Genomic DNA, 15,793 nt, shown 5'->3' on the forward strand with positions numbered 1-15,793 from the left:
ATGTATGAATATACATCATGTTTAGAAAATATTTTGAACAAATTTGCTTTGTAAATGTTGACGTTGCTGGTCGACCATAGTTTCGGTTGATCAGATCAATCGCAACTCTTTGTAAGAGGGGGGCCCTGGTTGCATGAAGTCATCAGAATTGACATTGTGGAGTGGCACATTGGCATGTACTCTTGAATAATACATACCTTCACTGCCAGAATCTAAAAGGTCTTGAGACTTTCACTGGGTCAGATAGTGTACTGGCCTGGCCTGTCTCAGTGTGGCTTGGAATATAAGAAGAACCAAACCCATGAGGCCTTGTCATAAGAATGATATAGTGGGAAGTTTTTCAGCAGTGGATCCAGAATTTGGCAAATTCAAAGCAGTGATATTCATCATGTTTTCTCATGTCTTTCATCGTGCAGGTTGCCAGCAGTCTATCTCCAGTAGAACTTCAACCAGGTGTCTTGGTGTCTACTGTCACTGGTCAACTTAATCTCCATGACAACAAGTTTATTCTAGAGGTAAGAAACAGTACTTTTTATCTTTTTCGCCATGGAAAGCTTCAGAAGTTACAACAAGTAATATGTTAGGGTTTTTTGTCTCACCTGCATAGCAGAGTGAGACTAAAGGCGCCGCTTTTCCGACGGCGGTGGCGACGGCGGCGGCGGCGTCAACACCAAATCTTAACTGAAGGTTAAATTTTTTAAATGACAGCATAACTTAGAAAGTATATGGACCTAGTTCATGAAAAGGTCATAAGGTTAATCAAGTATAAGTAAACATCCTGCCTGAGTTTCATGTCACATGACCAAGGTCAAAGGTCATTTAGGGTCAATGAACTTAGACCATGTTGGGGGAATCAACATCAAAATCTTAACCTAAGGTTAAGTTTTTGAAATGTCATCAAAGGTTAATCAAGTATCACTTAACATCCTGCATGAGTTTCACGTCACATGACCAAGGTCAAAGGTCATTTAGGGTCAATGAACTTTGGCCGAATTGGGGGTATCTGTTGAATTACCATCATAACTTTGAAAGTTTATGGATCTGTGCATGAAACTTAAACATAATAGTAATCAAGTATCACTGAACATCCTGTGCAAGTTTCAGGTCACATGATTAAGGTCAAAGGTCATTTAGGGTCAATGAACTTTGGCCAAATTGGGGGTATTTGTTGAATTACCATCATACCTTTGAAAGTATATTGGTCTAGTTCATAAAACGTGGACATAAGAGTAATCAAGTATCACTGAACATCCTGTGCGCATTTCAGGTCACATGACCAAGGTCAAAGGTCAATGAACTATGGCCTTAATGGGGGGTATCTGTTGAATTACCATCATAACTTTGAAAGTTTATGGATCTGACCATGACGAAAACTTCCGTTTGAGAACACTATACCCCAGTTTCCCTTCTCATCAATTCTCTTCTCCAAGTATGACAAACCCTAACTGCCCCAAGCAAGCAATTTAAGTATCAAAACACCTGTTCCTTGACGTCGGTCCGAAGATAACACAGCAGGGGGCCACACACGATGGGATGCATGCGCAGCGCTGAGATCGGTCCCAGCAAAGCATGCCGTCATTTTTATTCGCTTACTTTCCTTATTTCGAGGTCGATTTTCTTCGTTCGAAATTGAAAATGGACTAACATTGGATTACTGAATACAATATGCCTTTGAAAACGTGATTAAATATCGAATACAATAATTTCATTCTGAAGGTCCTACTACAGGCAGAGAAGTCTTACGTAATAGCACAGCTGTTGTTTATCTTTTCGTCCTTTGCTCAACGCTCATATACTGGCCTGTGGAGGTGAAATTGAGACAGCGGGGATTACCCCAGGATTACCTGGCCAAGCACGGTTGATAAGGGCTTGGAAATGATTTTTGGGAGATCCAAATGGAAAATGGGGTATAACACCGCAGTTTGCAATCTGAACTGCGGTCTTTCTCCAAACGGGGGTTTGACGTTATGCTCATGAAACTTGGACATAAGAGTAATCAAGTATCACTGAACATCCTGTGCGAGTTTTAGGTCACATGTTCAAGGTCAAAGGTCATGTAAGGTCAATGAACTTCGGCCATGTTGGGGGTATTTGTTGAATTACCATCATATCTCTGTAAGTGTATTGGTCTAGTTCATAAAACGTGGACATAAGAGTAACCAAGTATCACTGAACATCTTGTGCGAGTTATAGTATTTTTCAAAGTCAGCACTGCTGCTATATTGAATCACGTGACGCAGGTGAGACCGCCAGAGGCATTCCACTTGTTTTATCATAGTTCCTGTTTTTGTCAAATGCTTTAAAACTTTCAAAAGGGTTTAAAAGCAGTGTCTGGTGTTATATTTTGAAGAGGGGGAATGCCAGATATTGAAAATAATGAATTTATCACTCAAATTTAGAATTCTCATTAGCTTATACGGAATTGGGTAAACTTTAAAAACTCACTCATCTTCATTAGGATAAGGATCATTTGAAATATTCAAGTAAATAAACCAGATGGTTACGTTCTTATTTCTTTTCTTTTTTGTTTGAAGGATAAGGCAGTTTCTTTTTTGGGGGGATTTCCTTATGACAAACTACCTCACAACTCTTGGCCTTCATTAGAAATTCATATAATCATGAAGCAGATAGTGATTTCAGTGTTGTAACATCTAGATAATGGTGAGATGATTGATTTTGGTGTTATTGGTTGACTTAATAGCAATGTTTTCTATTTTCAGGAGCTGCCTTCACCTCAAGCCAGCCTACAGCTTGGCCCTGGTCAACCTCAGAGAAAGAGAAAACGAGAAGAAGAGACCACACCCAAAGTGTTTACCTCTCATCCTAAGAACTATGTCTATGGTAACATTGACATGGAGGAATTTGTCCAGAGTCTTGCCTCGGTATGAATGCCTATTGATCTCATTGATCGAACCTTTAAGAATTTTTTTTACTCAACTTGTGTACTTGCTTTAAATCAAAACAAAAATAGTATTTTGTTTTCATAATTCAATTCAGGTCAATTTACTTATTAGATAAAAATCACACGAGAAAATATATACATTGTAAAATGTGAGGATTAAACACCCTCGAAAACCAGTGGCTTGGAAAGCATGGGGTTCCATAACAAATAAATGAAAGTTATACAAATACAGCAAATGAATACAGTTTGAATAAAACACAAGTACAATATTCACAATACATGACAAAACAAGACAAAACAATAATATATCATGAAACTAATTCTCAGACATTTTCAGGATTGTAGTATCAGGATGATGAGCAATTTGCAAGCATGCAGATGAAGTAGTGTATGCGCATGCACCATATAAATGAAATGTCTCCAAAGTACTGTATCTCGGAAGAACTATTATCAACATGTTGAAAATCATTAACAATTTCCTTGAAATTATGAATGTGTCATGTTTATTTTAGTGTTTCAAGTTTGTATATATCGTTCTAAGATTACCAACATGAATTCATATATATTTATTAATTAAAAAAGTATTTCCCTTTTGTATTCTCATTTCCTTTTGTGCCCATCCAAAAGTATTGATGAAGATTTGTCCTTGAGATGCAAAATTTTGCAGATCAATGCCCCCCTACCCCACATACACAAACATTTTCTGGAGAATTAATAGTTGTCTGATATGTTAAATCTCTTTCTTTATAGAATGGCATTGCTGATGTTAAGGTAGAAAGCACTGGATCAGGTCATATAGTTCACTTGGTAAGACAATATTGCCTCCCATATGCAATTCATCATACAGTTCATTTGATCAATATAATCAAGCATGAAAGTCATCAATTTGTATTACAAAGCCCAGAAGCTTTACCATTTGCAGGATTGTTAAAGAAGAAAAAAATCCTACATTTAACCCTAACTAGGCCGGGCTTTTTTGGCTGTTCTTTGGCCGGGGGGGGGGGGGGGGGTTGATTCAACCCCCCCCCCCCCCCCCCGAGATCTCGGCCGCCGATCGCGCGAGCGCCGCAAAAATTTGCACGCTGGTAGTGTGCGATGTAATCTACAAGGCTGTAAAATTTTCCAAAATAATGAGATTTTATTTTATATGAATTAATTATGCAAATTTATGCATAAATCATACTTTTTGCTCTAATTCACTAAATAAAGCTCCTAGAATGCTAATTTTTGGTAAAAATATTCTTTGTAGCATTCTTAACAATCGCAATTGAAAAAAACTTCGGTTTGGAAATCGATTTCTATTGTATTTTATTGTTTTATGAATTTCTTATGTATTTCTTTGTTTTTCAACCTTTTGTTTTACTTTGTTTTTTCACCAGATTTATTGCACAACCTTTTTGAAGCATAATTATGCTAAAATCAATTGATTTCAGCTGTTTAAAGTAAAAATAATCATATCTTTATGAATAAGATGAGAAAACTCAATTTGCATTGACTTTGTACACAAAATCACGTTTTGGAACAATTTTTGGTCTAACATGCACTTACGAAATGTTGCGTAATTTCGGAACCGCGTACCCGGGCGTCGTAAATTTGGTCTCAAAAGATGCGAGACTTAAAAGTATAAACTCTGCGAGTGGCGCGGTCAAAAAAATTCGCGCGGCGGAATGATCGCAGAAAATGTTGAGGGGGGGGGGTTGATTAATCAACCCCCCCCCCTGCCTGTTTAGGGTTAAAGCAAATTTTTTACTGATCAATTTATAAAAATCATTTTACATTTTTTTTACAAAGTTGTTTTTATTTTGGTTGGGTTGAGTTCATTTCTGTCATCTTTTTGAGGAACGAAGTCCTGTTTTGAATATTTTAATATAGTTGCTGTTTTGATTGTCAGTTGCATTACAATAAATGACTTGTCTGAGTGCCAAAATTTAAATAATAGTAATAATTATAATATTAATAACAATTTTCTACACCTGCATGGAGAGAGGCAAATATAAAAAGACACCTTGCCAAAGAGCATGAGTACTGCAGTGGGATTCGAACCCTGGACCTTGTGGTTCATAGTCCTCAACACCTCTGCAAAGGTCCTGAAGACAAAATAATTTTGTAATAATAATTTGAATGACTTGGTCAATTTTAGGCTGAGTATGATGCGTTTTCCTTGAGAGACAGGTTCCATTTATTAAAATGTGATGTTTCTTTCATTATTTTATTGCATTATTTTGTAGCACAATATATGAAGAAGTCTAATTACTCTCCCAATCACACAGGAATCGGAAGATACCATTATACAACTGGAAGAGGGGTCAACACACATCTTTTGTGAGGGGAATGAAAAGCTGAGGAAACAGCTGAGAGATGTGCTCATCAGTTGCTTAGGAAGATTTTGATAAAAGCCAATGACTTTGACAAACTGTTTGTTGAATGCAACATCCTGACCGATGGACAATGGCCCTGGATAGTCAAGTATTCTTGAAGGAACACTAACTTGGAGATCACTTGGATTTGAATATTGCAATGTGAAAGTTTTCTATCTTGGGTTGGTGAAGAATAATACCAAAAGAACCAACTTCAAACTTGCCTCATTTTGCATGTTGATTTGATGGTGATCTGATCAGAGGTGCAATAACTCAGTCGAAAGAGCGGGGGTTTTGTATTCCGGTAACCCGGGTTCGATTTCCACTTGGTGCGCTAGTGCCCTTTGGTAAGGCATTAATCCTCATTACCAGGTCCCTTGGAGAGGACCTTAAGCCGTCGGTCCTCTGGTTGCTTGCTTACAGGGTTAGAATTCATGCTTTCTTAGCAATTAAGTTAAAATTCTCTACCTTTTACCATTTGGGTCGTGAGATCAAAGGTAAATAAAGAGGTAAATTTATACCTGAATATAGATCTGTCTCTCAAACACTTGTTTGAAGGATCAGCTTCTGGCAGTGGTTGAGAAAATAAATTTAATTGCATCCAGTGATGTATCCATGTAGTTCTTTTTTCTTTGAAAGTGATTGTTATTGAAGGAATTTTAGATGAAGCAAACAGCCATCAAAAGATTTTATTATAAGTAAAGATATGGGTTTAGAGCAATAATTTATTGATATCAACTCTGCTATTTCTGCTGTATTTTAAACTGAATTTAAAAAAAAAGACAGATACTGTGGGTTTCATGGAAGAATACTGCTGTTCTAGAAATTGCATTGCTAGACAGGCCCATTGCAGAACAGGTTAAAGACCTTCTAAATTTGTATGACATATGTAATAAGTGTTAATAATAATATCTGAATTACTGATTAAAAAACAGTCTAAATCTACCACCATTGCAAGTTAGCTGAATGAATCAAAATCACGTTGGGTTGCAAAATTGTGGTTTAAAAAGCATTGGAAAGCACTTTAAAACCACTAAACGTGAGAATTCTATTAAACATAACCAAATTGTCAATTATTCAGCTTGCTTTTTTTTTCACTTATGCCCCCCCCCCACCCCCAATACAACACATGGATCAACACCCCAAGATAACAATATTTTTACATATGAAACAAATATGTAAAACTGGAATCATGATAGGTGCTAGAGCCAAAGGTGACATATTATATCCTGATAATGATATATCTTTGTAATGTCATGTGTTTGATAATATTGGGTTGAATTTCCCTTCAAAACAATGTCAAGTTATTGGTTTCTGTTATTTCCATCCCATGGCCCATAAAATTAAAATCCCATTTGTTCGGTTCGATTGTAATTACTTTGGAAGTCTTGATTCTGATTTATTTTAGATGAAGCTTTCCATTACCGGTGTGTTGGCTCAGTTGGTAGAGCGTCCGTCTCACAACCGGGAGGTCGGGAGTTCAAACCCCGGCCGCGTTAGACCAAAAGACGTTAAAAGATGGGAGTTGCTGCTACCCTGTTTGGCATTCAACGATTAAAGGGATAGAGCCTGGTCGATCTGGCGCTGCACAGCGGCTGCCAGGCCCACGATCAATTGGGCGAAGCAAATTTTCGGAGTATTTCCTTTCATGTCTATTTCGAACAATAAAATACGGATTTTCAACATTTTTTTTTTTTTTCATTTAACATTAATTGCAAATTTGCCATCAATAATTATTTTTTATGCAACTGGACTCTGGGATACAGTGACTCAAAGAGACAGAGAAGTTGATAATGATTTAACAATTAACATAGGTTTCTTCACAAGTATTTCTGTATTTGATACATGTTAAACCTGCTGACTCCTGTGTATTTTGTAATTCCCATAAGTTTGTATCTTGATCACCAGGGCCAGCTGGAAAATGGCTTGAAACAAGATGATATGATATATATATGTTCTGTATATATGTGAATAAAGACAGCTCCAAATGATATCTATAAAATGCATTTATGTTTGTTTATTGGAAGAGAGAAATATGAACAAATGTGCAATGATTGTGATGTGGGTAATACAAATTCTAGAATAATGACATTCATGAGAGCATTGACATACTTGGATTGTTTTCAGAGCTTAGAAGACAATTTAAAGTTATCAGCATTTAATTAAAGGACCAATCAACCTTGCTAATGAAATGAATATGTGGAAGGAAAACATAACAGATTAGAATGGTGAAAGTGTGAAAAAATGGACGTGGCATAAGAAAGTTAACAAAGGTCAATTCCACCAGAGAAAAATGTTGATTTGAATCAATAGAGAAACCTCAAACAGCATAACGCTGAAAATTTCATTAAAATCGGATGTAAAGTAAGAAAGTTATGACATTTAAAGGTTTTGTGTATTTTTCATAAAATAGTTATATTCATAACTCAGTGATATACAAATAAGAGAGTTGACATTGTTCCTTACTCTGTATTTCTTTTGTTTTGTATTGTTTGCCTCTAAAATATTTCAATTTTTTACGGGTTTTGTAATAGTGACCAACTTGACTGAAGTATAATGTGTTAAAACAATAATTCCACATGTTTATGGATGAATTTTTTTTTTTACATGACACAGGAAAAAATCTAAGTATATCATAAAAATAAAATACAAAAGAAATAGGGAGTGGGTGATGTTACCAGTCTCTTCATTTGAATACCGTTCATGATGTGCATGTAACTTGTTTGTGAAATTGACTGAGACTTTATCATAACTTTATTATTTTACATCTAATTTTGATGACATTTTCAATGTTATGGTTTTATGGTTTTTCTCTTTTTGTTAAAATGAACTTTTTGTTTGGATGGACTTACCCTATAATGTTTGAAAAATGAGATCACTGTGACTGTACAAATTTCAAATTGGCAATTTGATGAGTAGATTGAAAAGTGGCAAGAACAATTTTCATTTCGAATGGTCTTAAAAAGCAGAAGTTGGAGATTTTCGCTTTTCCCTCTGTGCAGTAATAAAACAAACATTAAAACGCATTGCCATATTTTTACTTGAGTAATAACTTGAGAAAAAAAGAAAGCAAATGGAGGGGGTGGACTTCCCTAAAATATCATGACATCGACGAGGGGGGGGGGGGGGCGAGGGAGGAGGTAAGAGATCCGCTGGTCGGAATTAGGGCTAGCTGTCACTGAACTCCCTTTGCCCAAATGGAGAAGAAATATGTATAGTAAGATCCGGGAATAAGATCTCTTTTAGAAGACCGAGGTTGGGCTATATTCCTGTTTCAAGAAGGCTGCATGTCAACATACCCTTTGATGGTTGGATATGAAATGCCAGATATATGTTCTGGAAGTAAACATATTAGTCCTAAAGTAATCCTTATTTTTGCTTACTGCTATGCAAGGAAAATAATTATGTGGTCAAAATATGAAGAAAAAAGTAAAATGATATAAATCACCAGAAAGAGGGATTCATTCGCTTTCTATTCAAGTATTCATCTAAGAAAATCGAGCTGTGTATCAGAAATCGTGATAGAATAGTAGTATTTTTATTTTTTAATGAAAATTTAGGCATAAAAAAAATTTGTTAGGTTTAATCATATCTAGCAGATTTATATATTTAGAAAATCAAGTGATGTGAAATCTACCCAATCTAATTAAAATCATGCTTTGAAAGGAACCCTCCTTGACTCTTCATTGTAAAAAAAAAAAACCTTGGGGAAAAAATCCTTTTCAATTTTGCTTTTTGACGTTACCATAAAGTCTGTACATCCGTCGATAAACCTTTTTTTTTCGTGGTCGTAAAACTCGATCATCCCCACACCACTTTGCTCTTTCCAGTGGTACTCTGATTTTGTGGGTTGTTACTGAATCACTGTCTGGGTTTGTTAAGTGGCATTTCATCGTCTGGAGAACGCATCGCTCCAGTGCCAGAGGCAGTACCGTAATATAGTAAGTCACCAAAATCCCGTATCAAAAATTCTGACGACAAGTTAGACTGACAATGCAATGACATCGCGCGCGTTTGCATGAGGGCGTATGTCACCGCAAAGGATCACGGGAATCAAATAGGGGGCCTAACGCAAACGTTAGAGGCAAACGCAACATTGGTATCGATCACAGACACAGGCCTAATTCCCATGGCCATACATACCGGTACTCGTGTGTTATTGTTTTAAAGTCATGAAAGTGGCACTTTTCAAAAATTCATTTTAGTTTTTACTCTGAGTCTGACAATCATAAAAAATAAGAATGAAATTCGAGGGTTGTTGAATGTTTAGTGGCAGTAACTATACCGTACTATACTATAGATCTAGCCCGGGGGGGCCACTTCCATTGGCGAGTGGATACCATGCGCGACCATGGGGTCTCGAAAAGCACCCTAAACACGTAATTTCCATATGCTGAAAATGCACCCCTTAACAAGTATTGGCGTGTGAAACCCTACCCTTAACAAGTATTGGAAACAAAACGATACTCTTTGGCTTTGCAAATATTCCCTGAAATGAACCCCTAAACAAGTACAGAAATATTTTAATGTAACGGGTCCTACGGTCGTCGGTTTTACCTTTATACACATCATTTGGTTATTAAAGTACGACGCCACCTTCTACACCTCGTGCAAATCGGACTCTAAACACGTAGTGTTGGGGCAAAAGGGACATCCTTTTTAAAACATTTTAATTTTGTTTTATCATCCCCGCAAATTTGACCCTAAACACGTAACTTTCTTAGCGAAATAGATACCCTTTTTTCATTATTTTTGTGTTTTTGATACCCTTATCACGTTACGTACGTAACGTGCCCTATCGTGAAAAAGACATCCTTTTTACGTGTTTTTTTGGTCGCGCATGGTATCCACTCGTCAATGTAAGTGGCCCCCCCGGGAGATCTAGTCACGTATTGTATTAATTACTGGACACTATCATGATTCCCGACGCACATATTACTGCGTACGAAAACAATTTCGTACCGTAAGGCTTCTGCAGTTCAATTTCACAGAGCAATAGTATACTATAGTGAGTGATTGTATTAGTATTACCGACCGGCCTTGTAAGTTGTATTACCGTAAGGGTACTAGTATTCAACCCGTTTGAAGAGTTTCCTCAAATATATAGAAATATAGAATTTACCTGAATTTCAGACCCGTCTTATTTCCAAGAGCAAATGCTGGTTATTCTTTTTCCGTTATCTTTTTCTTCAACCAGTTGACTGTGTGCGCGGGCGATCGAATTATACGGCGACGGATTTTGGTACTAGTATTCAACCCGTCGGTACTAGTATTCAACCTAGTGTTGTAAAAATGAAAGTTGTGGGTTACAGATATGTGATGGCACGAGACACATACGATTATGATGGGCGAGTGGTTTAAACTTACAATTACAACACTGACAAGGATTAGGACTCACTAATACACAAATGGGTTACCGACGGTACGAGACAGTGACAACAACTAATACTCACCTGACACTTGTACAGACGATGCCACACGGTAGATAAACAGGTATACTAATTCTATGTTGCTTCTATGTTACTTGTAGACCATGGCGCCTGGTGGGGAACAGCTGGGATGCATGTCCACACTCGATGGCGTCTCTGGGTCTTCTCTCTGTGGTGTCGGGATTCAATCTCTCAGCACCAGCTTGTGTACGTGCTGTGCAACGCACACACGTAGCAGGCGTAGGAGCATATAAAGGCTCCTCCAATCAGGAGCGCTCCTCGCATACACACAGCACATACACAGACTTAATATACATGAACATAGATCAATACATATATACTAATACACAGACTAATACATATATGGTACTACAGGTACATGGCAAATTTACTACATTCCTCCCGGTTCCATCAGATTGCGACATATATTGACAAATCTATGAATTGACTATATTGTGCAATCTCAATAGAAAAATACAGATATGAAGAACTCTGACAGAGGAATGTAATATATGCCTATATGATTAAAACTGATTAAATACATGACATCAATAAAATACCTCAAATACATAAAAAGTGTGATCTGAGGACATAAACTTGTTTCTATAATAACTTGTTCATTTAAAAAGGTTGCTGGTCCAGCAAAATCAAATATCTTATCGCTTGAGACCAGCAAATATACACTTTGAGAAACAAGAACAAGTTAATGGTAAGTAATCCGGCCAGTCTGGCCCAGTCTTGTCTATGTATTGATAGTTGAAACAAAGAATATATTCTTATTTAGTGCAAGTCTAAAAGACTGAAAGAAGGTGTGTTCATCCTTCAAAGTGCACTTCTTTACATATAGATTGTTCAGGTTGACTCTTGGTCAGTGCTGTATATCAAGTTGTATATTGTACTATTAATAAGCATAACAATGAAATAAAGCCAATTTGGCTGGAGCTCTGTTACCAATATATAGGCCTGTACAATGTGACCTTTACAAATATGATATATGATTGGTAATATGTTTGAGCTCTTAAAAGCATGTAAAGTAATGATACTTCAACCAGATCTGGTGCAAATAAATATAACAACCTGGACTTGACATACATACATAGTATTTTCTCTTTGAGAAAAACTACTACTATTTCAACATCCTGTATGACAATATTTCCAGGGTTGTTTATATTAGCCTTTGCAAACAAGGTAAAGGATCTATGGTTGAAATATCTATATATCTTTTATGAAGTATAAAATATATACAAATATGATAAAAGAATTATCTATTGCATAACCAGTGTTTGCACCAATTACTTCATATGTCACCTGAAGAGGTAAAAACTATTGAAAAATAAGAAGTGTGCCTTCACCTTCAGTGACTATTAAAAGAAATACAACGTATAACAGAAATTTCAATTGCAGGACTTTCAGCAACTGATCAAGGAGATACTACTCCATTATTGGGGTGGTGGCCAGGGAGGAAGGAGCCACGGACAAGGTATAATAAATGGGTCATTACTTAAACTACAGACATATCTCTGGTTCCACCAGAGAAGAGAACTGAGGAATTCAAGGATGGACAGCTTAGGAGGGGTACTTCCCCAAAGCATTTGCACAAGATAACTCTGCCCATGCTTGGCATCCTCAGTAGAGGCTCGACTGTCCTCTGACACAGTTACAAAACTTACATTATCTACACCTATGGTATTAGCTGTAACATCACTTACACATGTAGTATTGACAGTTATATCGTCTACACATGTGGTATTTACAGTTACATCATCTACACTTAAGATATCTACACGTTTTACTGCTACACGTTCTGGACAGTTCCTCTTAATGTGTCCAGATTTGTTACATGCAAAACAAACATCACGACAAGACAACTGGGATTCAGTGTCTTCTGTCGAAGGAGAATGTGTATGCCTATTCAGCTCTGGGACAGCAGTTACCGATCCCTGGACTGAGGACTGGAAGGACTTCATCTGTGCCCCTGGAGCAGATTGAATATCAACCTTCTTCTCCAGATTGGGCACTCGGTCCTCCAGACTGTTCTGACCGGAGGACTGCTGAGCATTAGAGGCATGCCCGGAAACACCCATACGGTTAACTCTGGGATCCTCCTCGACAGTATCGTAAGACCTTTGTCTTGCATACTTTAGCCGATGCTGAAACCACCGAACTAAGTAAATGGCATCATCGAGATTCCGAGGACGTGATTTGATAGCGTATTTTCCCGCTTCATGGTCTAATAAACCCTGACAAAACTTTTGCACTATTTGCCTCTCAAAAATCTCCTCAGGCAATCCGTCAAAGACGCGTGAAGCGTAGGATAGGACACGGTCGGCCCATTCCCCCTTTGTTTCGGTTGTTGCCTGCTGCGCAAAATCAAATTGCAATTGTGCGACAGGAAATTCTTTGGAAGCAAATCTTTGCTCAAGCTTCTTGATAACATCTGTATAGGGAATGTTTAGCTTGGAAGAAACAATAATTGATGCAAAATATTTGATTGCGCTTCCCTCAAGACAGAAGCAAAGTTCATTGAGCTGTTGGGCTTGACCCCAACCGCGATCTTCCGAATATAGCTGGAAATTACGTATAAAAGTGTGCCAACATCCTCTACCATCGAAGGTCACGTACTTGGGCAACGAGGACACTCGCGGACCAGTACACCCACGAGAATAAGATCTCAGGGCATCGCAACCTCGATCTAAGGACGGAAGCCTTGAATCTAGAGTAGATGAATGCCGAGATGATTTCAGTTCTTCTGACAATGATTTCATTTGAACAGCCATACAGTGCATCATCATTGCTATATAAGCATCATCTTTGGAATGATCATTAGAAGTATGACAAGAAGATTGTGGATAAGCATCATATTCATTTGTAATCTGAACCCTACTATTTGATCTGGATTCACACTGAGTATAAGATGATTGTTTGGAATCCTCACTAATATAGGGAGTATTAGGAGCATACATGTATCTAGAGTGCTCAGTATATTGTGAATGTCTATCCTGATCAACGTTGGAAGAACCATATGACCTATGACCAAAATTCCTGGAACAATCTCCATAATGATCAGTCCTAGAATAACAAGATGCATCAGGATGCAAATTATGAGCCAGAGGCTTTCTACCAGTATTGGGTTCAGCATATTTATATTGGCATTTATCAGCACATTTATATACAAGATCTGTTAAATCGAGATCAGATAAATAATGTATCCTTGAACAATCAAACCTCTCATAAACAAATTCATCTACAAAATTTCTTGGATAACCAAGCTTGTACAGATTATTTGCCAGTGAATACTCATATAAGTATCCCCTACTAGTATTACGACTGTCTATAATGTCTTCAACTAATCCTTGTCTTGCTCTGGCGATTTCACTTTGCATCATTATGAATTCCAGATAAATTCAGGAAAGTATTATTGATGATCACCTTGGTGATTCAAAGGCATATTCTTAAACATATTTTAAATGATACTTTCATTTATTCAATGATCTACAGTGTATTAAACTTAGCAGAATAAAGCTTGCAGATCAGTGAAAGAACTTAACTAGGTTTGTTTATACTTGTGTCACTGAACACACTTACTGCCAAGGAAAGAGTGAAGTACTGCAATACTTGTACTGCTAAGAACAAGCGTCTGACTCTGAATATTAATAATAAATGTACACACTCCTGTAGCAATGGATGTATTCAGTGAAAGTATATTTACAAAGTACAGTGCAGCTTCAAGTTTCAGAAACTACACTTGTAGAATAGAATATCAAACTTCTACTACTCTGAGTAATCGCAGAAGTGTCAATAAGTTTTACTTACTCTACGACTATTAAAAGAACCTAACAAGGATTCAACTTATCGAAGCCTCAACGATTTACAGGAGTAGCATTCAATAATAATTGTTTATTTCTGATGAATGCAATATATAAATGCAATATATAAATGTTTATTTCTGATGAATGCAATATATAAATGTCAAACACACATTTATCCCACATCCAATTTTCTTTCTTTTTTTTCCTCTTTTTTTTTTTTCTTTTTTTTTAGAATGGGGATAAGTTACCAACTAAAAAATGATGAGACTACTATTTAGAAATCAACTTGCGCAAAATGACAGCAGTGAATTTTGTACTTCACTGATGAATGGGATTCTAGAGCCTGAATAGAAATTTGCAAATTTTCAGCGCAAGAATGATGCTCCAAAAATACAAAAGCAACTATATGAAAAAAATAATTTCAAAGAATGTTGATATCAATTATTCTGATATCAAAGATCAATAGTATCTGTACTTTTCACTTAAAATCAGAATCAAGAGTTGATTGAATTAAAATAAGTATTTTCAAGAACCTTATTAAAATTTATTCAGAACTTTTTGACCTTTACTTGAGAACAATCTTTCTTTTAAAAATATAGAAATTAAATCTCTCATATAGGAATTAAATTTACAAGCAAGAATTATTCCAAAGAAAAATTCCTGATCTAACAATGCTTGTTAAAAAGTAATCTACTAAGAAAACCTGAATTTCAAACAGACAGAAAGACAATCCAGGATAACCTCCTAGAAAAATTTCCTACAAAGAACTAAGGGCCTGAAATTAAATTCCAAGTCCTCGTTCAAACAAGTGTACACCGAGTCAAAAGGCAAAGCAAAACAATTGCACTTGTTGGCTCCAGGTATACACGGTCAGGAAATTACAAACACCTGAAAGATGAACAAGATTATCTGCAACAGAAAATTCCCTAAACTATATGAAGATACTAGATCTATTCGGGATTTATTAAATTCTCACTTTGGAATTCTTCTGATCCAATAAAACGAGTATTTTTATGGTTAAATTTCGAGCTAGTTTTACAAAAATCAGAAGTGTCACAAAGATCTGAAATATATTTTAGGTAAAAAACCAATTCACTGCTCTAACTCAACTGATAAGCTCAAATTCAAGAGGTTAAAGGAATTCGAATAAATTATTTTAATTCCCAGTAAGAGTCGAATTGACATCAAACAATGCAAAGACAAAGTAGTGATAGTGCTGCCTACAGCACAACACCTACACGTGAGATAGGCACACGCTATTGCCGTTGGCTGGTGGAGATCTACTTGATCGACACC

The 15,793-nt window shown here is 36.7% G+C and overlaps 1 protein-coding gene across 1 annotated transcript in view; it reads left to right on the plus strand.

Moving 5' to 3' along the window:
• LOC129255595 (integrator complex subunit 9-like) overlaps window positions 1-7,250 on the plus strand; it is a 35,034-nt gene extending 27,784 nt beyond the window's left edge. Inside the window, exons 16-19 of the mRNA XM_064103309.1 lie at window positions 417-515; window positions 2,721-2,882; window positions 3,653-3,709; window positions 5,173-7,250. Coding sequence (XP_063959379.1) covers window positions 417-515; window positions 2,721-2,882; window positions 3,653-3,709; window positions 5,173-5,292 — 438 coding nt within the window. The 3' untranslated portion in view covers window positions 5,293-7,250. The remainder of the gene's footprint in view (window positions 1-416; window positions 516-2,720; window positions 2,883-3,652; window positions 3,710-5,172) is intronic.
• The last annotated feature ends 8,543 nt before the right edge of the window (window positions 7,251-15,793 follow it).

Source organism: Lytechinus pictus, chromosome 1, assembly GCF_037042905.1.
Source record: "Lytechinus pictus isolate F3 Inbred chromosome 1, Lp3.0, whole genome shotgun sequence".
Lineage (NCBI taxonomy): Eukaryota > Metazoa > Echinodermata > Echinoidea > Temnopleuroida > Toxopneustidae > Lytechinus > Lytechinus pictus.